This window comes from Apostichopus japonicus, chromosome 18 (assembly GCF_037975245.1).
Source record: "Apostichopus japonicus isolate 1M-3 chromosome 18, ASM3797524v1, whole genome shotgun sequence".
NCBI classification, from domain to species: Eukaryota; Metazoa; Echinodermata; class Holothuroidea; order Aspidochirotida; family Stichopodidae; genus Apostichopus; species Apostichopus japonicus.
In genome coordinates, this window is record NC_092578.1 from 19220098 (window position 1) to 19247979 (window position 27882).

The following is a 27882-nucleotide window of genomic DNA, read 5'->3' on the forward strand; positions in this document are numbered from 1 at the left end:
ACTCGAGTTGTCAGTACGAGCAGTATCAGGTCAAGATTATAGGGACTGTTTGTACTGACACTACCAGTCAGTGGCGTAGGAAGGTACTTTTGGGTGGGGGGGGGCTGAAGACTGATGGCCGGCCTGGGGGAGGGGTCTGAGGGGAGGGGGTGTCCCCCTCCCCTTTGGAATTATTTTGCATTTCCAGGTGGCCTCAGATGCAATTTGGTGCAATATAGCACACTTCAAAACCCACTCTATTTTGTAAATAATTTTGCATTTTCACCTGGCCTTAAATGCAATTTGGTGCTCCAAATGAGATTTTTTTTCTCATTTGGAAATGAAAAAGGGGTTTTCTGACCTGCGGAGCGGGGGGGGGGCGGAATGATACTTCCGCCCCACCATATTTTTCACTGGGGGGCTGGCGCCCCCCAGCCCCCCGGTTCCTACGCCCTTGCTACCAGTGCTTTAAGAGCATGCTATTGGAGTACAGTTTAGAGAGGCATTAGCATTAGGAAATTGTCCCAACTGGCTGGGAAACGGCAAACGTAGACTTTTGATATCATTATTTAACGAAGCGATCGATCCTATAATGGAGTTAGAAGAGAACTCCATGATCCTATAGAGCAGTGTGGTAGCAAGTACTTTGATCCATGGGCGGCGATCATGGGGGGCGGGGGTGGGGGGACATGTCCCCCATTATATTAGGTGGGGAATATAGTATCTAATATCCCCCAATATTTGGTGGCATAGGTTTTTTGTGTGGCTAATAATGCGTGAGATTATTTATCCAAATCATATTTGGCGGTGGCTTAAACTTCATCCAACACATACTGCATGAGGTAAATGACTCTTCGTGGTCGTTTCTGTGACCTGTGACCAAGTTGTCATTCATGATTATTATCATAATGTCTGTACATCTCTTGTGTATGAGTGTGAGTACGTACAATCATATATATATGATCCACATCGATATGGGTTCACTGGGTTTCCATTAGGCCTGTTTCCTACAATATTATTAACCGCAGGCGCGCAGCCAAGGTAGCGGTCGCCCCCTTCACCCCCCCCCCCCCCCCTTGAGCATATTTTTGGTATTTTTTATGATATCGCTAGTAATTTCAAATAAGAAAATGCCTAGATGCAACTTACAAGGCCTGGGAAGTGCCATTTCCAGCGATCTGGGAGGCATTTTCGACCGAAATTTTCTTTTACGCTTCGCGCCAACTTATGGTGGCGCTACGCTTAGATAGTTTGCCTAAAAGATTCGCCCCTCCCTTGGCAAATTCCTCGCTACGCGCCTGTCTTACCGTGTCACAATTGGTTACTAAATATCACCAAAAAACGTCACAGAGTTTTATACAAAATATCACGAAGTGCGCGAACAATTTTGGGGATGAAAGTTGCTACGCGCCTGCACTCAAGCAAATGTCCCCCCCCCCCCTCAATATTTGAAACAAATCGCCGCCCCTGCTTTGATCCGAGTACTTCCGAAAACTTGAGGTCCCGAGTAGTTAGTATACCATTGTCCGAGTACTGCTTTTAATGATCCGAGTACCAGTGTACGAGTGCAACTGTTTAACACCGAGTACAGAGTACAAGAACGTTCTCATCTGAGTACTTTTGATTTAGGGAATACACAAGAACCGTTCGCTTATTACTTCTCTTTGATGATCACGGAACAGTTGAATGTTATGTAATTGCTCGGATTTTGTTACTGTTTGGCAACTTTGTGAAAATGTCTCAATATCATCAGAAATTTTCTGATATTGGAATGACAACAAATTGAAAGTCCTGAGCAAGCAAATTCCTGTCGTGTACACACGTTTCACACCATTTGTACGTTGATTGAAAAAAACAAAAAACAATGATAGTGATTGAAAATATCCCAAACAAGCATTGTATTACATTGTATTAGTTCAAATTATGACTTTTTGTAATGGTTAGCCTTACGAGCGGATGTAAGGTTAACTGTAATTGTGGTATATAGTACCTCATACTACGTTAGCAACATACACCACTCACGGTGGCATACTCCTATTAGAGCCTATATATCAGCCCGGATGTTCTCCTATCTCGGGAAAAGTGCCAAAATACAGAAGGAAAACATCTTTTTTGATACGTTATCAATCATGATCTGATTTCTTGTGGATTGCATCTTTAAGAGCATTAAAGGAAGAACATGTGGTTCAAAAATTGGGTCAATTGAGGCAATTTTAGGCCTCCCAGGAGCAGCGTACGATATTGTTTAGTATTGAGTGAAGAGGGTTGTTTACAAATGACGAAAATTTCCGGCTCGGATAGCAAAAAATCTGCATGGTTATGTTACGGAAAATTGATGGTGCCATGAAAGGCCAACTTGTCAGCTATCCGGTGGATGGGTAGCGTTCAGCTAGTGTGAACTTCTATCAAGACTTAGAGACCACATTACTTTTGTTATTTAGTGTGTAAGTCAATGGGTCTTTTAATGGGCGCATGCTACCTCACGCATTATTCATCTGCGTACAGCCTATAAGCACGTGGTGATACACAAGCCTACATGTATGATATACTGCTGATGTAGGCTATAGACGTACTTTATGGGTATAGTAATGGGTATAGTAATATATAGCGTAATACAATAGCATGCCAAAACGACGAAAAATGATTCGATTTCCTGTCTTGAGGTCAGTTTTACATAACATATCTATATTGTGAGTACTCGTCATGAGCGAGTACTAAGTACTTTAATTCGGGTACACGACCGAGTACTTTCAGCATCTGAGTCAATGACCAATGAATGACGAGTACCAAGTACTTTATCATCCGAGTACTTAGCAGCGAGAGCGATCATTTTCAGAAAGGTACCCGAGTACTACTTCGGTACAGAGTACTAGAACACTGCTATAGAGGAACAAGTTTTGATGTTCTGCATGCTGCACAGTATAGGCCTTGTACGGTTCAGGCATTCTGATCTAGAGTGAAATGAAGGTCAAAAAAGTTGTGCGTGTGCGTTCTTGTACGTATACAGGCTTCTATTTCATTTTACTACTAAGGAAATCTTAATGAGTGATTGTTGAATTTAATTTGAATCACAAAAGTCTTAATATTTCAAAATGTTTGGGAAAACTCATCCTTAAATTGTTCTATCACTGTAAGAACACATCGATCCATTCACCACCCCCCCCCCACCCCGCATACCGTTCCTTTATGACAAGAACAAACAGTCACTATCACTCCTTGCCCGTTCAAAATGGGGGGGGGGGGGCTTGGGAGAGGGGGAAATGAAGAAAACCCGCTTTTGCAGATTTTAGAGAAAGAAAAGACAAACGTTGAGAATAACCGGAAATGAATAAATAATATATAGACACGAAGACCGTGAGAGGTGATCAAATGTCCCGTTTATTACTTCATCCTTTCCAAAGAGAGAGAGATTGTCAGAGTGACATATAAGTTTATTACTCACACACACACACACACACACACACACACACAGAAAGATACATTGAATTAACGAATGTTGCATAAGCCCATAAGTAATTCATACTGCACTCCCATAATAAGACTGGTCTGAAGACTGTTATCACAATAAAGTTGAAAATAGGTTGTTGTAACGGGGTCAAAGGTCACTATAACACGCTCTGTGCAGGGAGCGTGATTTTTTTTTCCCAGGATGGTTGTGGGTAATTAACATAAAGGAGGCGTGTCTCAATCAGTGCTAATGTGCAGTAGGCCTACTTTAGGAAAGTTTGGTATGACCATATGCACTGTACTATACTGCTATTGTTACAAATACCGTACCATCACACAACAACTTGGATATCGCGCGCATGCACTGTACTAGCCTAGCCTTTATGACGTATTATAAGGCTAGTGCGAATCACACGTACGTCGACTGGATATGGGCATCGGTTTTTGTTAGTTCCTAGTCCTAGTTCGCTCACTTACTCACCCTCGTAAAAGTTACAAACTAGTAATAGGCCAGTAGTAATACTGTAGTCTATAGGTGGTACCAAATTTCGTGACCCCTACAAGACACACGTACGGCAGACCATATCATCTACGTATTACGGACTTGTGCACAGAATCAATACACCCACGCAGGGCCAAGGCCAGGGAGTTTGGTCCTCTCAAGCTTGTGCCATGGATATCCCTACCTGTACAAGACACACGTACGGCAGACCACATCATCTACGTGATACTATACTTAAATGCGATCAAACCATGCCTGCTCCAAACCCTGTCTGGTTTGTATACACTGTACAGGAATGCATTGAACACGCCTACTTTATGTTAATTACCCACAACCATCCTGGGGAAAAAAATCACGCGTGCAGGGAGGGGTCGCGAAGCCTTCAACCCTCTATGAACAGGGTCACTCTGAATAAACTACAGGTGGAGCTACATTGATCACCCTTTATGCTGAAACAGACAGAAAATTGTTAGTATAAGTTTCACAGCTGTTCAATATAGGTTGTTTTTGGGGGGGGGGGGAATTAACCGTCTAGTTCGACCATCTTCGATATCTGGGATTAGTTGGCAGGGCAAATCTTGAAGTAATACTGAAAGCCTGATGACTTTGTCTATTTTAAATATTATGTAATATTTACAGTTATAAAACAGATAATCATTAAACACGAGCATGTTCAGAGTAGTTGCATGTGTTTTACATAACGTGTCAGGAAATGGAAACCTATGTGGCTAACCTTGATAGCTCGTATGACAATGAAATCCATACGTCAATAAAGTGTGAAGTTCGTGCAGCTTATAGGCTATAACACGCCTGCGCAGAAATATCCGGTACATTGAATACAGTAACATGTCATGCTTAGCAGTCGTGCATCCAAAGAGACAATCTAAGGTCGCTATGGCTGAACCAAATATTGCAACCTGGTTGGGAAGGGTATATAGTTTAGAGGATCGCATGCACTACCGTCGTATTCAAGAGAGCTATCCACACAGTAGTCTTCTGAAAGTTCTGTACCTGCCAACGTGTTTGTTTAATGTTTCTCTGAAAAACCTATGACCTTACAACTTGAAGTGTAAGTTAATCTGTTGGCCAGGTTTGGCTTCAGTGTAAGAAAGCGGTTCCTCCTCCAGACTTCTGCCTATACTTCTGGGAATAAGCATATCACGACTGACATAGTTTAATCTCAACTTGTCTCATGATTTATTTTCTAGGTGGATGGAGGGGAATGGGAGGGGGTAGGTACTGTCTAGGGACGGTTATGGGAGGGGAAGGGGTGTATATGACAAGTTTAAGGCCTAGTCATATTTCAGCATACTTCACACACTTGCTATTTCCTGGAACTCTGCTTAGTTTTACTGCTTAGTTCACAATGCCTTAATTGAAGTCCCTAAATTTATTATTATTTATATTTAGAAACTGAAAGATAAACCTTGCTAAATGTCAACAAAAGACGAAAGGATGTAATTTAAAGAACTAATGCAAGAAGCATTGCCTTCAGAAAACATACAACATTTCCCTATAAACCATATTACCAGTGTATGATTCCAGCACTGGGATAGAAAATGCAAAAATATGTTTTAGAGATTGTAGAAACTTGTAACCCTCGCAATCATTGTTACTTTTATTCATGCAAATTGAAATTTAATCTATTCATCCAGTAATTTCACTTTTGTCATGCACATGCTGAAATATTACGACAGAACAATTCTGGGCTTACATGTGATAAGAACTGGTCAGATTATAGTTTCTGGACGGAAAATTTATCTATCAGTAATTACTTGAGGCTGCAGGACCCAAACATTTGATTCGAAATCCAAGCATAATGAAATTTCTGGTGAGAAAAAAAAATACAAAAAAACTAAAATTGTTTTTTACTTTCAAATGGTATTATAGACAATAAACTGTAGCTATGAAATGTAAAACCATAACACACAGAAGCACCAAACTTTCTTATTTTGTTTTTATTATTATTATATTCAGTTTTTAAAGGTAACATAGAGAATGAGAATTGACTCCTCCATCTTTCTTTCACGTTTTTTTCCTTTCTGGTTTTCTCTTCCGTAACTCCAAAATACATTAAATACTTATACACAGGATAAGAAATATATGCCATCAAATATTACATGTAAATCCAAATAACAATATTCACAATTCACACACGTTATTCCAGTTTTGCAAGCGCAGGTAAGGAAAATCAACTTGATACAAGCAGCTCTGTACATCAAACAAACATATAGGATTTTTGCTAGAGCAAATTTGATCGAATAATTTCAAATCCAGTGCTTTGCTCTTCAATTCTTCTTTCTCTTTGGAAGCTTCTCAAACTGATTACTCCTCCCGTCCTTTTCGCATCAACAGATGAAAGTGGTTTACAGAGACATTTGTCAATTGTTTAATGTAAAGCCTAACGAATCAGTTCATTATTTGGACGTTTCATCCTTGAGGTATGCAATCAGATCAGCTCTCTCCTTCTTCTTTTTGAGGCCAGCAAAGACCATCTTGGTTCCAGGGATGTAGTCTTTGGGGTTGAGGAGGTAGATCCATAAAGTTTCCTCATTCCAGGTGATGCCTGTGACATGAAAGGACCAAGACTGATTAAACTAAGTCTAGCGAAGAAAGATATTCTACTGGTACAGTATTACAGTAAAGTACAGTTCCACTTACTTTTAGTCCCTGTGAGCAAATTCTGCATTTGTAAGGCGATTTACTATATAGAGATACCATGTTTACGAAGTTTCCAGATTTTGACCTCTAATGACCTCTATACTCCCCTAAAAATTATGAGTTCTTTCCTCACTATGGTGAGATCTACAGTACACACTGCTTGACATTTGGCATTATTGTGTTTTACAAAGTTTGTAAACCTTCACCTCTCTTGACCTTTGACCTCCACATGAAAGACTTCCTGTGATTAGAAGGGTACTTCATAAACTACCTTATGAAGCTCAACCACCACACATATTTTTGAGTTATTGTGCTTACAGGCCCTCTCTCCCCAAACCAAGATTTGACTTTAAAGGTTACTAGGCAGTAGGCAAGTAATCAATAAAGTCATTTTTTCCCTCACATTTTGTCATAATTCTACCTGACTATCTGCTACACTGTAGGCAACTAGTGTGTGGACAGTTACAGGACCTCATGCACAAAGGAGGCATGATCAGTGAAGTCTGCATTTCAGAACATACCTTTGTTTTTGTTTGCATCTGTGTAGGAGAAACCAGGTGCCTGACCAGTCTTCCTACCCCAGAGGCCCTTCAGGTTAGGACCCTGTTTGTGCTTGCCAGAGTCGTCTATGACGTGACACTGTGTGCATTTGACCTTGAAGATCTTGGCTCCCTTTGCCGGATCCCCTACGGGTATCTTTTCGTCTTTCTTTTCGGGCATCTTGCGATCAACTTATCTGCTTTGGAGAAATTGATATAAAACTTAAGTGGTTTCATAAAAGAAAGAAAATGAATGGAATCATTAATTTCCCCAAAATTCAAAAACTGAATGTTTATTTGGTCTAACGATCACGAGGCGAAACAATTTTGTTATCAGTGAAAGCAGTTCTTAATAACTCATTGGCTTTGATATAAATTTGTACATGGAGATGGAGAGAATGGCTCAGAAAGCCAATTTTAATTAAGCCTGCATACAGAATTGAATTTGATAATAGGTATAGCTACCTGCTCATTAAAGTTGATCAGTTTGAAGATAGGATAAATACTGAAGACTAGCAGCATGCAACATTGTATTCAATACTGTACCAGGCTACATCATGTCTCCCTATCAGTCACTCTTAATAACAGTTAACATGCAGGACTATCCTAATGTTATCTACATATGGATCTGAACCAAGGATGTAACAGCCTGGTTCTTTCCTCTTTAATTAACAATTCCGTGTGCTTGTAATCTGTTTCTTCCTTTACTGCATTCTATTGTAATATAGAGCAGCTATGGAGGCTGTAAATCCAGCTGCCTGTCCCTTTTCACTTCTTTGAATATCACTGTCTGAATAAATTTCACTTATTTGCAGGAGCCCTACATTGCATTATTTTCATAGATCCCTACAATACTCTGTCTGCTCGATTTTTTTTTTTTTCCACTCAAGACAATATCAGAGCTAGTTTTCAGTACCACTGCATGTTTTCTACAATTTATTACTTCTACATATAGAAGTTCGAGGGCCTGACTTTTATTTACCTACACAGGTGTTATGCAGCAGATCCTACAAAGACTCTGTGCAGTAGATTATAAGCAGTTTCTTAACAGTTTTTTCTTCTTCTTTCATTTAAAATCTTTGTACTATTGGGCAATTTGGGCAAGTGGATTCCATGCAGGTATTGATTTTATCCCATCTGAACACATACATGAGTTTATTACCCATTAAAGAACTACAGTACACAGGTCAATTGGTAATAGAATTCTTTCATTACGACAAAAGATGCAAGTTGGAACTCTACTATGCTCACGTCGTAACTGCCCTACAGTGTCTGTTACTGCACAGTACACAAGGTACAATATTTGTATTACACCTGCTATGCAAACACTACCGTGCAATGTGTGCACAGATGAAGAGAGTCCACTGTGGTACATGCTAAAATTATTGAGAATTTACCTAAGGAATGTCTGGAGGTCAACACTCTACAGTATAAAGTGCACGGTAAGCATGCTACTCCAATCATTCCTATCTACTGTGTTTCTTCAGTAAATTTATCCATAAAGAAGGTATCATATATACAGTATGCTTACTGCTTTGCATTTCTACATTGGTATATGTGAGTTAAATTTAACATCAGTTGGGTGCTGGCTATCTCATCCATCTAAATGGTATCAAGTCATACAGTTTCTCTGATACTTGAATGTTGAGTGTAGGAACATTGCTGAGTACATTAGAATGTTAGGGATGTAATCATTATGTTGACAAAATACATCAATGTAAGCAAGAGACAGATCTTTTCTGCACCTTTACGTCAAAATGATATCTTCACACAGCGTTATATTTGTGAACATTAGCATTGTTTTGGAAGATGTTGAGTAGGGTCTTCAATAAATCTTGAATACTCTTGTCCCTAAGAGAAATGTTAAATTGTCTACGAATGAAATATCCCTTGAAGAGCGAATACAATATAAACCTGATGTAGAATGTAAAGCTGAACTGTGGGCTGTTTGACATTGATCAGTTCAAGATTAATGAAAAGTTAAGCACACATTGTGCTAAACTCACAGTAAACTAATGGCCAGTTTTGTAAAAGTATATCCAAGGCTGGATCTGTTTAGATGCAAGCACTACAACCTTCAACTCATCGACAGGAGGATGACCTGCATACCGATATCTATAGGTCACCTTGCAGATTTTTCCTTAAATTCCTTATTGACAACCTACAACTTGGAGGTTCCTTTGGTGCCTAGGCCTAAGTGATTGTTATTCCAAACTGGATTGGCCTAGTGCCGAATGAATAACGACAAGGAAAACAATTAGATTTTATATTATAGTATGCTATCATTGATTAGACTGCTAAGGGAAATGTTCCTTAATATCACTTAATTATTTTAACAAAGGCTAACGAAAATTGAGCCTAATTTACTGTAGACTTGGGAGTCTAGTCAATCTAAGTAGCATGGACAATTCAAAGTTCGGACACCTAAGCCTTAAAACACCCCAAAACTATATCTTCTGGTCTAATCACCTGAAAGTATACTTGATATGGTGGGAGAATTGTGTTATATTACGATACACGGCCAAACTTTCTTTCCTGCAAACTGTTTTCACGTTGTACAGTATAGTCAGTATTGCTAAGTTCGGCATACTGCGAAGTTCGGACACCCTAAGAAATACACGATTTCACCATGAAAACCTACAGGAAGAGCCAAATTTCACCAAAAAGTACGAAGCTACAGTTATTTTCTCTCCAAAATGACCCGTGTGCAAGAAATTACTTACATATTTGTCAATAAAATGACGAAGATCTATGAAGTCTGTTATAATTACTGAAAGAGCAACTGCGCCACCAATTTTATCACCAGCGCCACACTGTGGGTTGCGTGTCCGAACTTCGCAATACTCTAGCAAAGAAATACCAGTTCCACAATCACGAAGAATCTTCTTGGAAAACAACATAAAAACAGTTTGCAGGAAAGAAAGTTTGGCCGTGTATCGTACTATAACACAATTCTCCCACCATATGAAGTATATTTTCAGGTGATTTATACCAGAAGATTTAGTTTTGGGGTGTTTTAAGTCTTAAAGGAATTGTCTGGTGGAAGATTTTGATACATTGTCCTTGTAGTTATTATTTTTCTCTTTCTAACCATGTAAAAATTGTCCCCATTCGACATTTTCTTCTTGTAGAAATCTGGTTTTCAAATTCACCAGTTTCTCACCAAAAGTACCGTTTGTTCGAACGCTTCAATATGGTGTTTGACGTAGTGCTTGCAGATAGGCAAAACAGGCGACTTGAAGTTAGCACTCCCAATTCCGCAGCAAATTAACTCACGTGTAAGCCCATTGAATTGCCTCATATATATAACGTACATACTCGCGAACGTATATACTACGATACTCAGTTGGTGTACTTGTATAGCGTTACACATAGTACACTCAAACAACGAAGAGCCTGCTGTTAAAACTTTCTTGTGTTACACAAAGACCACGAAACCACCGATCTACTAAATATATTGCGGCTTGAGGAGTTTTTTAAATCATATCTAATTTATAAGAAATTTCACCGGAAATTATTGAAGAAATTGATCGAATCGTTGTCAGAGCAGAATATAGCGCTGAAAAGCTTAGGCTTCGCAGAACTGTCCGATTGTCAACGTTTGAGTACAGCCTACATGCGAACATTTTTCGCGTTGGAGCTGGATAGCGCGATGTATAGCCTGAACAACTCAGAGTCTGCTGTTAAAATTTACCTTGTGTTACACAAAGACCACGGAACCACCGCTCAAGTACATGGTGGCTTAAGGAGTTTTTGAAAACATATCTAATTTTTAAGAAATTTCACCGGAAATTAAGGAAGGAATTTATCTGTATACACACGCTGTTTTTGTTGTGATTACCGTATAGGTACTGTGCGGAGTGTGGGTTATGACGCAATCTGCTATGGCAGAGCTGACGTCACGTATTGTACTGTTCAAATCATATTTGAAATGTCTATCCATAACGATTAAAAAATCGTTTCTCTGTCAAACGCAACATTAGCGTTCTCATACTTTGACAACATGTTTGGAAAATTATTTACTATTTTTTAAGGTAACTTCTTTGGGCCACCAGACAATCCTTTTAAGTGTCCGAACTTCGAAGTCACCATACTATTCCAAGAAGATTCTTCGTGATTGTGGAACTGGTATTTCTTTGCTAGAGTATTGCGAAGTTTCGACACCCAACCTACAGTGTGGCGCTGGTGATAAAATTAGAGGCGCAGTTGCTCTTTCAGTAATTATAACAGGCTTCATAGATCTCTGTCATTTTATTGACAAATATGTAATTATTTACTTGCACACAGGTCATTTTGGAGAGAAAATAACTGTAGCTTTGTAGTTTTTCGTGAAATGGGCTGTTGCTATAGGTTGTCATGGTGAAAAAGTGTATTTCTTAGGGGTGTCCGAACTTCGCAATACTGACTATACTTGTGCCAAACTGTCCATGTGTCTTAATTTTTTAACATTAGATTGTGGGGATCTATCCATCATTCAGTGACTAAGGCTCATGAAAGAAAACATTATTTCTGAAAAAGCAGGAAATACTGCATTCTCAGACTTGGACTGATTCAATCTATTAAATTAATAGGTGGGTGACGGTCATCATGCAAGCTAGTGTACTTACTTACTAGAAATGACTAATACCGGCTATCCTAACACATTATGGTTACGTCATCACGTACTAACAATCGATTTTTAGTCAGCCTAAGCTACCTTTCCAATCCTAAAAGAAAATGAAAAATCATCACTACCTACACAAGGAATTCTCCATTTGGATCGTTTAAATGAATGAAATAACGTTATGAATGTCCTCGTAAGTGACTTACCGTTATAATATACACGTGAAAGGGTAAAAGTAGAAGATTTTCAGCGGACCAGTTTCGCGACTTCTTCAAACATGTGTATTGCTACAGCAGGCTAGTTACGTGACTTTAATTCCTGATGAGGATGACGTTGAGATTGCGCAAAATCAGAATTCGTCACTAAACCAAATAAGGCGTACGCCGGGTTTAAACAGTTCTGATTGGTTTTTGATTTGATGACGTATTACCTCTTGCAGAGGCACAGGTCTGGGTTACCAGCTATTGTTGCAAAAGATATGAATGAAATTTTAAAAGAAACCGCAGAATATTATACACGGGTAACTTTACCAATGTGTGTCATCACTTGACATTTATATGATTACACATGTATTATGTATACTCTCCATCAATTTGGATAGGGACGTGTCCTCTTAAACAGGTTCTACAAGTCTGTTATAAAATCAAAGTGCTCATTGTGTAACTTTCAGTCAAGGACATCTCAAAGTCACTTACTTTCATCGACCGGTATCATAGTATAGGCTTACATAGTACGGTAATTTCGCGTGTTCCCTAAATTCGTGTACTGTACGTGTAATACATATTTTTGCTGTACAGACACTTAGTTTCTATGTTCGATAGTCAAATTGTTACCAATGTTTCAATCGCAATTTTAATCGACAAAGCCAGATATAACTTTGATTTGTATAGTCAGTCCAGATATGCAGATAAAGTTTATCTGGCCATGTAAAGCCAGATATAAACGACATACATTTTTTTCCAGATCATAACTAGATAAACAGTCAGTGCAGATAAAAGATTCATCTGGCCATATAAAGCCAGATATAACTGGATATGTTACCAATCCAGATGTGCAGATTAAGTTTTACCTAGCCCAGATATGGATGTCATAAAATTTAAGCAGATAACATTTTATATGGACCATATTAAACTTCACTTTATATCAAGTTATATTTGCCCAACTTTTTATCTGGTCACGGATGTTGATTAGGCCTACAGATCTGGAGCAGATTGATATTCCAGATCTGGCCTTTTAAATCAAAGTTGTCATAAAAACCAACTGCAGTCCAGCGAGTAGCTCCCAAAAGGTAGGTTTTAGTGAAAATGTTTCCCTAGCGAATAAACAAATTCAAAGGTACCTCGAAAGTACATGTCACATTATAAGACAAACCGTACTATATAAATGCAGACAATTACAACGTCGAACTACAGTAAAGTGTGTGAAACCTTATTATCCAGAAATATAAGTCATAATCAGGCATGCTCCTGCTCCAGAGTGTAATGCATCTACTGTGTTGTTGCTTTATATACTTCCACACATTTAATGCTATTCTTATACTGGCTATATGGAGACTATATGTCCAAGAGGCCCCCTCTGTCCCGACCCCCCCCCCCCCCGCATTACAAGTAAATTCAGACTCTTACCAACTGGATTCGTAAGAATAGACTCTAAATAATTTAAGCCCCAAAGAGAATGAAAACAAAAAGACAATGAAATTGCGCTATGTATAGTATAAGTAAGAACATAAATAAATGTATGTTACATTATGTTCTTCGTTTGCTCGGAATATCAGGGTTTTTATAAGAACGTTTTTTTCCACCACCATATCGAGGCAAGAGTCAGCGGAATTCCTCCTACAAATGCTAAAAAGACCAAAATTGTTCACCAATAACAATCTTTTACACTTTATTAATTGCTGAAGTCAGAATTCGTTTCGTTACAATATGCTGACAAAAAGTTTGGAATCTATATTTATATACTACATGTTATTTGGCAAAATCACCATTTAACGATTTCAATAACCGCTGAGCCCATTTGACTTTATTCTTAGAGGGGTGGGGGGGGGGGGCACTAAAACTCCTCTGGAAGTTTAATTGTTTGCTCCCCTATATGACTAAATAGTCCGATAACAATTCATTTTCTAGTTTGATCAGCCTGAATATTTGAGCAAACTGAGCATAATGACTGCTTGAACTTTCTGCATAAGTACCTTTTTGGAAACTTTGGCTACTTGATGACCGTTTGAGCAGATAGATAGGTATGGAGTCACGTGCAGCACATGTCCCCCGTTCATCACAAACTTTCAAAAGTGCGTGGGGTACAGATGCCCAATTTTTAACATAATGAAGGTACTAGAAGCTTTAACAACGCACACTTTAATAACATGTTAGTTTATCCCCCAACACCCTCCCCCACCTACCAACATGTTTAGACTATGTAAATAGATATTAAAACATGTGCCTGTTAGTAGAGGCATGGCATACAAACAGACATACAGACAGACGCACATACCTGTAACGGTGGTCGACCCTCGCTGTCCAGTATAAATACAATATACAATATATACTTTTATTTTGAACGGAATTCAAATTTATTGGGTTGCCTATTGGGGGGGGGGTGGTAGGGGGGCTATAAGTTAGGTCTTTGATGTTGGCCTACATACAAGTTTTTGCTAATAACTAATTTACTTTTAGTCTTTTGTTGCTGTAAAATGTGAGGGCGGACTTGCTGGTAGTACATCAACAATTGAAAAAGGGCAACCAAAAAGTGTTTCTATGTACACATGCATGATAGTGGCAAGGGAGGGCGGGGCGGCATATTTCTTCATCATTGGCTCGTTATCTATTCATTAAGTTTGGTATTGCTGGTAACCAATAAGCAGACTGAGCTGTACGTTTTACTGTTTCTCAAGTGTATCAGATTCTCCTAACTCAACACCCCTCCCCTCCCTTCCTCTTGCCCTCCCATGCCATCCCCTCCCCACCACCGGACCTCCTCCACCTCACCTCCTTCTTAATCTTAATTCGAAATCCAAACATAAGCTATAAATGAACCGTTAACACAGCATTTCCGTTAAACACACCGAGGGATTGTTAACGCGAATTTACGGAAGCCTAAAAAGGCCATCAATATAAAACATAATTGCCACCATAAGTCAACGTTTTTCAATAAATTGATTAGATAACAAGATAATATCTTATCAAAAATCAGAAAAAAAAGTTGGATGCTCAGTTGCTTTAACTGAGCAATTAAACATTTTTCCTGCAAAATGTTTAATTGCCAACTTATCAGTACGTACGAATTTGTTTGATTACGATCAACGGTATATCATAGGCCTATTATGCCATGCAGTGAAGAACCAGTGGCGGCGGAACCGGGGGGGGGGGGCTTTGGGGGGCACAGCCCCCCCAATGAAAAAGTTGAGGGGGCAAATGCATGATAAGCCCCCCCAATATTTACCAAGGCTCCGATACGTGCATCTGCCCATTTTTCAATGCATACTTGTCGATCTGTCCGATGCACACGTATACTATATAGGTGTAATAATTTTAGTAATTGCTGGGGGACCCTCGGCCCGTCCCCTGGCTATAGACCCTTTGTCACCTCAACCGCGTCTTCGCGCCCTGTGAAAAGTGGAAGCAGTGAGTGTGAGTACCGGTAAGCGTAACACAACTTCGTCTTAGGCCAATGGCTTGCCTCATTTCAGCCAGTTCTCCAACATCCCTTACTTAGTGGCGGAGCGTCCATATGCAGTCAGGGGCGGATGCCCCCCCCCCCCTGACGGACTCAAATGGACTGCTGGCGCCCTTTTCAGCTTTTCACTACTTTTTACATATTCGCGATTATTGACTATTTTATTGCCCTCTCATATACCTATTGACATTTGTCATATTCTGTTGGTGTAATTTTCCGACAGAATGGCGACGACACCTATTTATTTTCCGTTTATCTGCAAATTAGCAAGGCCCGGAAAGGGTCATTTCCTGCAATCTAGGGAGTATCTTTACTCAAAAATTTTCTGTACGCTCCGCGTCAACCTGTGGTGGCGCTCCGCTTAGATAGTGTCGAAAGCGCCCCTACAGACCATTCTTGCCCCCCCCCCCCTGACCAATACCCCTAGCTCCGCCACTGCCCTTACTAGACTCAAAAACGTCTTTGCGAGTACACTACGAGTACCGGTAATAGCTACTCTCTTAAAACACCATCGAATATACAAATTACAATGTTTTTACAGACTTTTACGTGCAATCTGAGAAATTACAGGCTTGAGACCATAGGGCTAGGTATTCGCAGCATAAAACACTCGGGAAGTGCCGTTTCCGGCCATCTGGGGGTTTGAAAAAAACCCAAATTTTCTTGTACGCTCCGCGCCAACCGATGGTGGCGCTCCGCTTAGATAGTCTCCACACAATAGCCCCCCCAATAATTTTTCCGTTCCGCCGCGCCTGTGAAGAACGATAGTGTTTCTGCAAAAAATGCTGGCTGGTGATCGAATCACTGAAGATATAAGTAAATGATATCCAAGGTATAGTACAGTCACATTGTTCTCTTGAAGGGATAACACGTAATAAATTCTTCTTAAGTTTAGTAATACGTAAAGAACTTGACAACAGAAATGGCGGACCGTTTTCATTGCTCCTCTCCAAAAGGAGGGTTATATTCATTCGCACTGGGCGCATTTATTGCATTAAATTTTCTCATCGCAAAAGCCATGTTAATGAAAGATTTCAACGCCTTTGAACTAATTTTTCTGAGAAGTGTGACTCATTTAGTTGTCCTTGTGACGTTTTCGTCGTGGGAATCAACAATTTCTTACACCTTGTACGATTTATTCATCTACCTATGTTGTGGGACTATGGGATTGGTATCATGGAGTGTAATGGTTCTGGCCTTTGAAACTCTCGAAGTTGGTGATGGCACCACGATCGAAATCGGTGTATATGTTATGTTTACGATGTTATTCGGACATTTTTTGCTGTCAGAAAATGTTGATAAATACGACATCGCTATTCTGATCGGTGATGTCGTCGGTGTGGCTCTTGTTGGAAAGCCTAGCATGATATTCGGACACAATGACAGCCAAAGACAACTGCATATTGTTGGACTAGCTTATGTGATAGTGTCTGGATTTTTGTGTGCTACTATTACCATTTTTGTACGGATTGCTTCAAATAGAGGGACTTTGGACATGAAGCTATTTCAAATTTTTCACGGGATTGCCGGAATTCCGCTAACGATCTTGGCAGCTCTTTTTTCCAGTCCTTGGAAAGTAACTTATGATCTCAACGATTACTTACTCATGCTAGCGTACCAGTTTGCATGTTTGGGACAGACTGCGTGTCAAGCTTTGGCTTTGGAGAATGATGATGCAAAGAACGTGGCAGTTTCATCGACAATTTCGTGTGTCCTGACCTATATTGGACAACTGGTTATTTTCAAAGCAACCGTAGACTGGGTCTCTATTTTAGGTTCCGTTTGTATAATAACAATTTTGATCATTCTTCAATTGAAAAACTAAGGTAACGCGTACAGACCGTCGCATCTTCTGTCGATTGGCCTACTATTCAGATCGTTCTGTCTGTTGTACATGTTCAGAACTATAACAACGAAACTCTGCCATCTTTACAGTGAGAATATTGATTCAAAATAAGGGGTAACTCGTAAACAGTCAGCATGACGTAATATGACGAAGTTTAACCTAAACAGTGTCTTGGTATGTCGACATAACTTCATGGCACGGTTAAGATATGGTATTGAAAGTGTTTCTGTTTTATGATCTAAGATCGTCACGGTATAATGTCTTACTATATATATATATATATATATATATATATATATATATATATATATATATATATATATATATATATATATATATATATATATATATATTATAATATAAATGTACTACCTTGATTGGAAGTTGGCTCCACCCTCTTTTTCTTCTAGTAATCATGAGATGCAATTTACAAATGTTTAGTACACATATCATATATCATACTAATTGTAAAAACATTGATGAGGGCACATGATGTCTAAGCTAGTGCTAAGTGTTAGTGAGAGTTGCTCCCGTTAACTTGACCATTCACTACCATTGTATCTTTATCCATAAACATGCTCATTATCAATATTTGTGTATCATTATGTATTGCAAATTTGACATTTTTTTCAAAAATGCTGCAGGATTTTGAAACTAAAAAAAAACAACAACATTATGTTATTCACTGTCCTTATGTACAACATCAATGAATGAAAAACTAAACTGTGACTATATTTGTAAAAAGGTAAATTTCCAGAATTTTAACGTACACGTTTCGGATATTATCATACCGTCTAAATGCAAAGTTGCCTTACTTTGAAGTTTTCATTCTGTGTGAGGCTGAAAAGCGGGAGGGGATAGTGGACACCGCAAAAAACCTCTTCTGAATCCACGACCGCTGTCCTGTCACTGCGATGGCAATAGAACCGCTGTTGTGGAGAACCAGGGAACTGGGACAGTATAGTGCTGCAACGCCAGGGGAGGGTCTGTGGCGACGATTGCCTACGTCGGCCATTTTCAGTGTTTTTTTTTCCACATTTCTGCTGTAGCTGAGTATGAGTACCACAAGCATAGTATTTATTTTCCTGTCCTAAACATCCCTTTTTGTAGGCGATAATTTCAAATTTTAATCTAGACATAAAACTCTGTTAAGGTTGGTTCCTTCATTTACTATACCGTGTCATTTGGTTTTTGGTATTTATTCATTTTTGCAATCATATAGGCCTATATCAATATACGCATATGCGTGACCGGACAAATACCCCCAGACAAATACCCCCGGACGATTACCCCCCAGACAATAACCCCCCGGACGATTACCACCCGGACAGATACCCCCCGGACAAATACCATCCCGGACAACTACCCCCCCAGGACAACTACCACCCGCACAGATACCCCCGGACAATTACCCCCGAGGACAAAACCCCCCCGGACAACTACCCACCCGGACAACTACCCCCTCGGACGAATACCCCCTCGGACGAATACCCCCCGGATAAATACCCCCGGACGAATATACCTCTGGGCATATGCCGTTAACTAAAGGAGACGGATGCAGCGACGGATACGCAGGTCTTTTTTCGAGGTTAGTTTCCCGCGGGCCTCAACATATACCCTGGTCCTCGGGCAACTCCGAGAGCATGTTTACAATTGGGCCAGGGTACCGGTGAAACTGGCACCACTAGGGTCGTCGTGTGCCCTGGCCCTTATAACCTCCTCCCGACCTTTAAAAAGATTCCAGCTTTTCATATATAAGCCCCCAAAACTCCTGGATAGGGTTTGACAATGGACCGAGGCCCGGGGGTTGGGTTGGGCATTGCTCACTGCTGGTATAGTAACTATTAATTTACTATTTGTTATAGTGACACTATTCTGTATTATTAATCTCCGAACAATTCCAGCTTATTGCGACTTACCATTTTCAAGTTTTCTTCTGAGTAATTTTACTTGATGATTTGTTATGTTATGTTATGTTAGTTTTTGTATAGCACTTTATATGGCACAGCCATCTCAAAGCACTTTGAATCCCTGGTCATCAGGCTGGCTGCTGAGAATCCAGCGCACACACCTTAGTTACCTCATAGGTACCCATTTATACACCTGGATGGAGAGGGGCAGTCGAGATAAAAGTGCCTTGCCCAAGGACACAACATAACATGATCATATATAAAACAAAAGCATTAGCCACTCGGCCTCCACGCTCCTCTTGTTTTGCTTATTCTAAGCTATTTTTTTTCTGTGAGTGCACGCCATTTTAGGATGGGAGGAGCAGAAGGGAGGGGCGGGGCAAGCACAACCACGGTCCACCCTCTAGTTATGTGTGCATGATCATCATCCATACCCCCCATGCATTGTTTCATGGACCGCTGGGCTATCATAGTCAAACCCGGTTACGGTGTAGCCCGTTATACCAGCAGAATTGCCTGTAAGGTTTCATAATAGTATGTACGCTTGTATGAAACATAAGAAAAGAAAGAGGCTTGAGACCACGACGTCACTACCATTTGAAAAAACCCTATTCTCTGGTCATTCTGTTTGCAAAAAGAATGATGATAATCTAAGAAATCAATTTAATTTTCCCTAGTTATAATAATTCTACATTCCAACTCTAAACAGATTAGTGATTGCTACATTGCCTACAAATTGCCACCCATAAGCCAAAGAATAATAGGTTTTCCTTGTAATAATTTTCTCTAAGGCCGGTAGCGTCTGGCGCTTACCCGGGATTTTTCATGGGGTGTCCCATCACCTTTAAGAGATTTTCTACTGTACGAAAGTGTACTTAGATGCCAAATGGTGTAATATGTTGCCCTTCTTAGGCAAGACTATACTAACATCAATGGCGCCGCCAGGAGTTTCGGGTAAATTTGGGGGATTTGGGGCATCCAAATTCATGGTGATGTCATATATACACAATCAGCATTGAGCTTGTGTTTTTATTTTGAGGTATAAAAAAACTACACCTCAAAGTCCCTACCCCTACAAAAATGTTTCATAAGGTCCTCGCTTCTTCCCACCTCCATTTTGTGTGTTTGTGACGCTGGCCCCACCAGGTTCAATTCCCATCTCGAGTATGGCTGTCAAAAGCTGTACTGTTAGTTTTTTTCAATTTCCGGTGCAGTCCAATTGTTGATTCCATTGTAGTGGTAGGCAATTGATTCGGGTTAACTGTGTTCATTGGTTAGGTTCGACAAGGCTCTCCTGCAGTGGCGACGGACAGGTTGCTACCTACTCTCTCAGCATTCCGGAAAGTGGCTAAAGGCTGAAAATTGACTCACGTGCGTCTGTCGGATTGGGACATTAAATGGCGACCTCGGGAACAGGATTAGATTGTAATAGTTACAAACCTGCCTCTCTTGTACTCTGAGCACTGTGCGAAACTAAAAAGAAGATTAAATCACACTCGAGACAAGTCGACAAGGGGCCCTGGTATATAAACACAAAATTAGTATACACACAAGTCTGCAGTGGCGTAGCCAGCGGGGGGGGGGGGGCAGGAGCCCCCCCAGTTGAAATGCTCGCCCCCCCCACTTGCCCCCCAAATGGAATTATTGACTGAGAAAAAAAACTTGAATGCACACTAAATATGTTGCTGGGCCTATGTGCATATTACCATGGTTTTTATGCAATTTTTATTCTTCACCTTTTACCTAATTCTCTATCTGCGAAATTGGGTGGCCAAAATAAAAATCACATCCATGGCAACATTGCCTCGAGAAAGAATTTGACCCAAGCAGCAGCGCAAAAAACGCCACTGTCTCTGTATTGTCAAATGTGGAAACGGGTTGGCAATTCAATTAAACGGTCTCCGCGGCACTCACAAGCGGAGGCTACGTTCAGTTTATGTTCACATGGTTATCCCTGATCCCTGGATTGTGTTCCGAAATGATTCACACGTGAGTGACGTGTATGGCAGAATGAATATCACAGTATTTAGAAACAATTTGCATTTTGACTGAAACTTACAACATGTTTTGCTACGCCTACGCGACCAATCGCGATGTGTTTCTTGGGTTAGGTACATTCAACACAGAACAGCCTAGTAGTCTATATACGTTTGTGTTTCCGTAGTGAGCTCATAGGCCCTAGGTGACCAGACGTCCCCGATTTTTGGGGACAGTCCCCGATTACAGTGTGCTGTCCCCGATGAACAAGTGTCCCCGAAAATGTCCCCGATTCGTCAAAATGTTCAGGAATTTCGGAAATGTCCCACATTATTAGTAAAATAATTGTAAAAACAAACTTTAGTCAAGTGTGCAGTCGCAGAACGGAACTTATAACCAATATTTCAGGTGGGCCAGTGTAAAGTGGAAACACTGTTAAAAATATGCTAGATCGATCTAGCCTAGCACTCTTTCGACCGTATAAATGGCAACTACGGCGACACAACGACACTTATAGTGTGAGCATGAGCAAATCACAATCTCTCAAAGAACCACGTAAAGTAAGTGGATTTCATTTAAGAAAAAGCTACATTTTTGAAAATAAAATTGATTTAAAAAGTGCTTCAAAGTATCACCATTTTACATCTAAGCACCTTAGGCACTTGAAAATTTCCAATTTTCAAGTGGGGGATTCAATTTTCAAGTGAAAATTTCCAATTTTCAAGGAGGGGCTGTCCCCCAAAGGGGGACAGCCCCTCCCCTTAAATATATCAGTCACGCAATAAATGTCCCCCGATTTCAGTCACGAAAATATGGTCACCTTAACTGTAATAGGGCGCGAAATTCGTCGATAAGTTCGCAGACAGTCATCAGAATAGGCGAATTAACCTTCGCCAGACTGTTTGAGTGAGCCCTAGAAAGTGCAAAAGAAGGGCCCGAAGGGGGAATGATAACATCTTTTGTTGATTGAGGGGGGGGGGGGGTTACACTCCCAGGCAAGTCAGATATCATACTGATCATCTTTGAATACTGACAGAAAGAGCATAGTCTATTCAGATTTTTAAAGAGAATTATCGATGACTTTTTCAGTGATCTGTTTTATCGTTAATAATACCAGTATGTGGAAATAACATAAAACGTCAGCTAACTAGAGTGACCATCTGTACCCTACATTGCTGACACAATACCCGATGTGCCACAGTTTGTCATGCAAACTGTTGGTATGTCTTTTGTACTAGCTTAGTCTGCCCCACCAATCAGACATTTCGCCCCCCCCCCCTTGCCCCCCCCAGATGGAAAAGTCTGGCTACGCCACTGCAAGTCTGGTATATAGGCAAATTCGGTATACACACAAAATTACAGGCGCGACGACGCTCCATGAGTAGCAGTTCCCTGGACGCACCAATAGAAAAAAAATTGAGGCATGTGCAATAAATCTTCCTATGTAATATGTTATGTTGTTAACAATGTTATATTTTTGATCTTAGTTGCTACAGAATACCGATACTGTATCAGCTTATAGGCAGGGACGTACCTAAGACTGGTAGGACTAGGATTGGGGTTGTAGAGTAAAAAAAAAATCGATTAGGGTTAGTCTTTAAAGCCCATAAATTACGACTGCGGCACAAACTCGATTGCGCACGAAACGCAAAGTTTTCTTTTGCAGCCGTGTTATCGTGTCCGATCTTACGGTCATAATATGACGTCATGTTGAAATACAAACAGAAGGTAGGCTAAACAAACAAAGTTAGAGATATCAGTTGTCATAAATGAAAAGAGTTGAAGTAAAAATGATTAAATAAGACTTGCAACTTGTAATACATGCATGACATCATATAGATTCTTACTTTCCTATTTCAATTTTTAACTCTCAATTAAACTGAATATTCACAGAAGCCCGGAGTGCCACTGTTCGACAATTATTCACTGTTATTGCACCGAAAAGAGACTGGGGAGAGGAGAACTTTGTCATGTGTACTTCTTTTGATATCACTGGCATGTGACATGATTCTCAAATGAGATCTAGGTCTACATACCTTCTACATAAAATACGCGTTCTTCACATTATGTGCAAAATGCGCTTTTCCCTTATACCCCTCCCCACGACCGTCACCATTTCCCCATTTCCACTCTACTTTGTAAATCAGACACGCACGCATGATTTCGCCATGAGGGTCGAATTCACGATACTGATCTGTATCCGGTGGGAGGAGTCTTAGGGGAAAGGTGGCCCCTTAATTTTCAATATTTGATGGTGCCAAGTGGGAAATGATGGTCGTCTGAACCATTCCACCCCTCCCCCCCCCCCCCCAGCGTATGGGCCTGCATATATCTCATTTTTCGAAATGCCCTTGGATGCAAATCGGAGCAATCAGTTACACATCCATGTACTAAAATTATTTTTTGATCGCTCGTTCTTTTCACAATCGCTTTTGCGATCCCAACATTTCTGATGGTATTATTTCCTCTGTCCCCCGCTTGCTACGCCAGTGGTCTGTCCACTATACCCTGATCGGTAGAGAGAGAGAGTTGATTTGTTAAGGTTTTACGGCTCAGTTTCTAACGAATTGGTTTAAGTTGCTCCGACCACGGCTTTTTTTTTCAGTTGTGGCTCACTGGCTTGTTTTCCCTACTTCATTGCTAGAGCACCAAGCACAATAGCAGTAGGTTCCATTTTTTAAGTCTTCGGTATGACCCGGCCAGGAGTCGAACCCCTAACCTACCGGCTGCAAGTCGGATGTTCTAGCCACTTGACCATGCAGTCGGTCTGAGAGAGAGGGGGTGTGGGGGGGGGGGGAGGGAGTAAACAGTGTAAAGAGGTTGTCGGAACAATTTGCTTTGGTTTTTACAAGCGTTTTATTCATATATGTCAACGTGGAAGAAAAACAATACCGAGTTTTGAATGACTAAATGTTTGAACGTCTATTAGCCCATGCTCTGAAACGTTTTGGATTACTGAATAATATTCTAACGATTTGTTGATTTTGAAACTGAAAACGAAATGTAGAGATCATCAGCAAGAATTATGAGCTCGAAATTATCGAAAGCGACAAAATTGTTCTTGTTAAGTTACATAGAAAATAAATGACAACATCTAAGGTTCTTTGCCAAGACATTACAGTAAAATATTCAACTTTTGATAAGGGTGTTTAACCAAGCCTCTTACCAATATTACTGGTAACACATATATTTATATTTGAAGGAATTCACTCTAAGCCCCGCCTACTTATTAATATGAATGAGATTCAACAAAAGAAATAGGATTCATCAATTCACTATGTGGAATCTACCTGCTAAGTCTGAGAATGATCCCACTTGCCAATTCTGAGTTTGCCTCATTAAAAGTTAATTTTTATTAAACCAGTGTTTAAGCCCCGCCCCTTATGAATAGTAATGAGGCCGTAGTCATATGGACATATATATTCGTATCACGGGGTTCACCAGCTAAAGGTCCGCTTGGTTCACGGGCTCGGGGGGGGGGGGGACTGGGGCGTATTCTGGTTTAGTTCGGGTAGTCACCTGGTGAGGTATCTGTGCCGGTGTATTTGGCGGGTGGAGTTTTCCCGGAGGTAATTGCCTGGGGTGGGGGGTAATTGTCCGCGGGGGTAAATGTCAAGGGGGTATTTGTCCGTGGGGTAATTGTCTGGGGGGTACTTATCCTAGGGGGTATTTGTCCTCGGGGGTGTATGTCTGGGGATAGTTGTCCCGGGGGTAGCTATCCTCGGAGGTATTCGTCCTCGGGGGTTTTTGTCCGGGGGGGGGGTGATTGTCAGGGGGGTACTTGTCCCGGGGGTATTTGTCCGGGGGTAGTTATCCGGCAACCACGCATATGTCAGTATGTTTCTGTCATGTAATTTATTTGTAATGCATTCATCTCACAAATATTTACTTTCGAACGAGCTTATATAGCTAACCCCTTTCACATTTAAAAGGATGTTTATTCAGTGAGATATAAACGTCTTAATTGATTAATAAGAGAAATCATTTGCACAGTAAAGGAGTTGGTAATTTTCTCTGTCATACTTCTATACCCTGCATGCTCAGTGTATAAACTAATTTCAAAGCTATCGACGTTGATTGGGTTGAGCATGTTGACAATGCAGTTGCCTCTTTATTAATATAGTACAGACAGCCGTCTAATGAGGGTATACCCTTTCATTTACCAGCTACTATTTACGAGTTCTTTCTCTCATCAGCATAACTCATTCTAAAATATACAATCATGTGTCCGTTTCATCTCTCTTCAATCAAGCCATTTGCATATTCGTTTATGCTTGGTTTATCTGTTGCGTTAAATTTGATCATTGGAAAAGCAATGATATTGCAGGGTTATAACCCATACGAATTGTCGTTTTTGAGAAGTATCATCCACTTAGCTATAATCGTTAAATTTTATTCATGGATATGTGCCGCCAATTATACATGGTACGACTTGTTACTATACGTTTCTGCTTCATTTACGGGCGTGGGATCGTGGATTGCGATTTTTTCTTCTTTCCGTTACCTTGAAGTTGGCGACGGTACGACGCTGGAAATTGGTGCAACTCTTGTATTTACGGTGCTGATTGGATCTCGTTTCCTTTCGGAAGACGTCGATAAATACGACATCGCAATTCTTATCGGTGACGTAATTGGTGTGGTCCTTGTGGGTAAGCCTAGTATGGTATTTGGGAATACTGTTAACCGCAGCCTACAAGGACACACCCTTGGTGTTATCATTGCGATAGCTTCTGGTTCCCTTTGCGCTGCTAATTTTACGTTGATCAAGGTGATTGTTAAAAGAGAAGTTTTGAACAAAGAGCTATTTCTAATTTTTCATGGAATTGTCGGGATACCGGTAACAGTCCTTGCTGGTCTATTTTCCGATCCTTGGAAAGTATCCTTCGATTTCAACGATTGCTTACAGATAATAGCTTACCTAGCTGTATGTTTGGGACAGACTACGTTTCAAGCTTTGGCTTTGGAGGCAGACGATGCCAAGAACGTGATAGTTTCAGTCACCATTTCTTGTGTCCTGGCCTATCTTGGACAACTGACAATTTTCAAGGCTCCTGTCGACTGGGTCGGTATTTTGGGTTCCGTTTGCGTCGTAACAGTCGTCGTTCTTCTTCAATTGAGACAAAATTTGAGGGATTAGGTTGCTAGGGCTTGTAGGCCTGCGTAACAACACTATATACTTGTTAATTTTCCTTTCATTAGTAATCATTTGGGCCTCTCTAAAAAAAAAAAAAAAGCTTTACAATCTATCTTTTCTCACGAAAAACAATCCTTTGTTGTAAGATATGAAATTAAGACGTCGCAGTTCTTTACATTATTACATATTTTTACGATTAATGCCGAAAACACTGCCATCGGCCATTCAAAATTGGAAAAAAGACAAAATTACCGGTACGCGGCTATTTCACGGTCCTTCAGAGTATCCAAGTTCATTGTATCAAGAATAATTGCAGGTATAGGCTATATAGTAAGCTACATAGCCTAACATTCTGTCAAGCAATCAGCTCGATCTACGCTGAACTTGAAGGCAATGCAGATTATACTATTAAGAAGAATAACTGAACACTAGAGAGGGAGGTTTTCGTTAATACGGCGAGATTGTTCCTGTACCGCCAAATGCAACATATCTCTCGCAGCTTATCAAACCAAAAATGGCTGGCCGTACTCTCCTCTTTGAAGAGAGGGACATACTCACTTGCATATGGCGTATGTATTCCTATCAATTTTGTAATCGCAAAACAACTGACAATGAACGATTTTAGTCCATTTGAACTAATATTTATGAGAAGTTTTATCTGTGTTTTGTTCTAGCATTTTCTTCTTGGGAATATATATACTGTCAATTACAAACGCTATGATATGTTTTAATATCTTTCATGTGGATTCGTGGGATTGGTGTATTATGGATTCTTATGGTTTTCTCTGTGGGTATAATCTTGAAGTAGGCGACAGTACAACGTTAGCCTGTTGGCTCATCGCTTGTATTTACGATGCTCTTCGGACATTTCTTCCTTACAGAAGAAATCGATAAAGTCGATATCGCCATTCTCATCGGTGACGTAGCTGGTGTGATTCTAGTTTGTAAACCAAGTATGTTATGGACAAAATGTTCATCATCTGCAATCGCAGCTTCTTGGAGCAGTTGTAAAGATCGCTTCTGGATTACTTGACGGTGTTTATTCCATTTTTGTTAGAAAAATTGCAAAAAAAGGGGAAATTTGAACGTGAAGTTGTTTCAAGCTTTCATGGAATTGTTGGAATTCCTATGACAATCGTAGCTGCTTTATTTTCCGATCCTTGGAAAGTCAAATTTTACAATAACTATGTTTTGTCGATAATAGCTTATCAATGTGCATGTTTAGCACAGGTTGCGTTTCAAGCTTTGGCTTTAGAGGTAGACGATGCCAAAAATGTCGCATTTTCATCGAGTATTTCTTGTGTTGTGGCCTTTATCGGACAAGTGACAATTTTCAAGGCAACAGTGGATTGGCTCGCCGTTTTTGGCTCTATTATCATGGTGGCAGCCGTGTTTCTCCTTCAACTGAGACAGGCTTTGGAGTGAGGCAAGCCCCAAGTTCAGAGTCACTGAATGGGTGTGGATTATATATTATACGTCTGTAAGAGGTGATCTTACTTTATTTAGATGTCCGAGTCTTTAATGTGTTGTGACTATGAGTTCGTTGTCCACAAATATATTCCTATATGCCCAAGTTGTGTATAACGTACTACATTATTTGAGTTGTTTA

At 40.2% G+C, this 27882-nt stretch overlaps 1 protein-coding gene across 1 annotated transcript; it reads right to left on the reverse strand.

Annotated features, from left to right (window-relative positions):
- Positions 1–5789: 5789 nt before the first annotated feature.
- On the reverse strand, positions 5790–12095 carry LOC139958501 (cytochrome c-like). Its single transcript, XM_071955603.1, has 3 exons — positions 11938–12095; positions 7111–7325; positions 5790–6494 (listed from the first exon to the last, which is right to left on the reverse strand). The coding sequence occupies exons 2-3, from the start codon at positions 7307–7309 to the stop codon at positions 6346–6348; spliced, it is 348 nt and encodes a 115-aa protein (XP_071811704.1). The 5' UTR covers positions 7310–7325; positions 11938–12095; the 3' UTR covers positions 5790–6345.
- Between the last annotated feature and the right edge of the window lie 15787 nt (positions 12096–27882).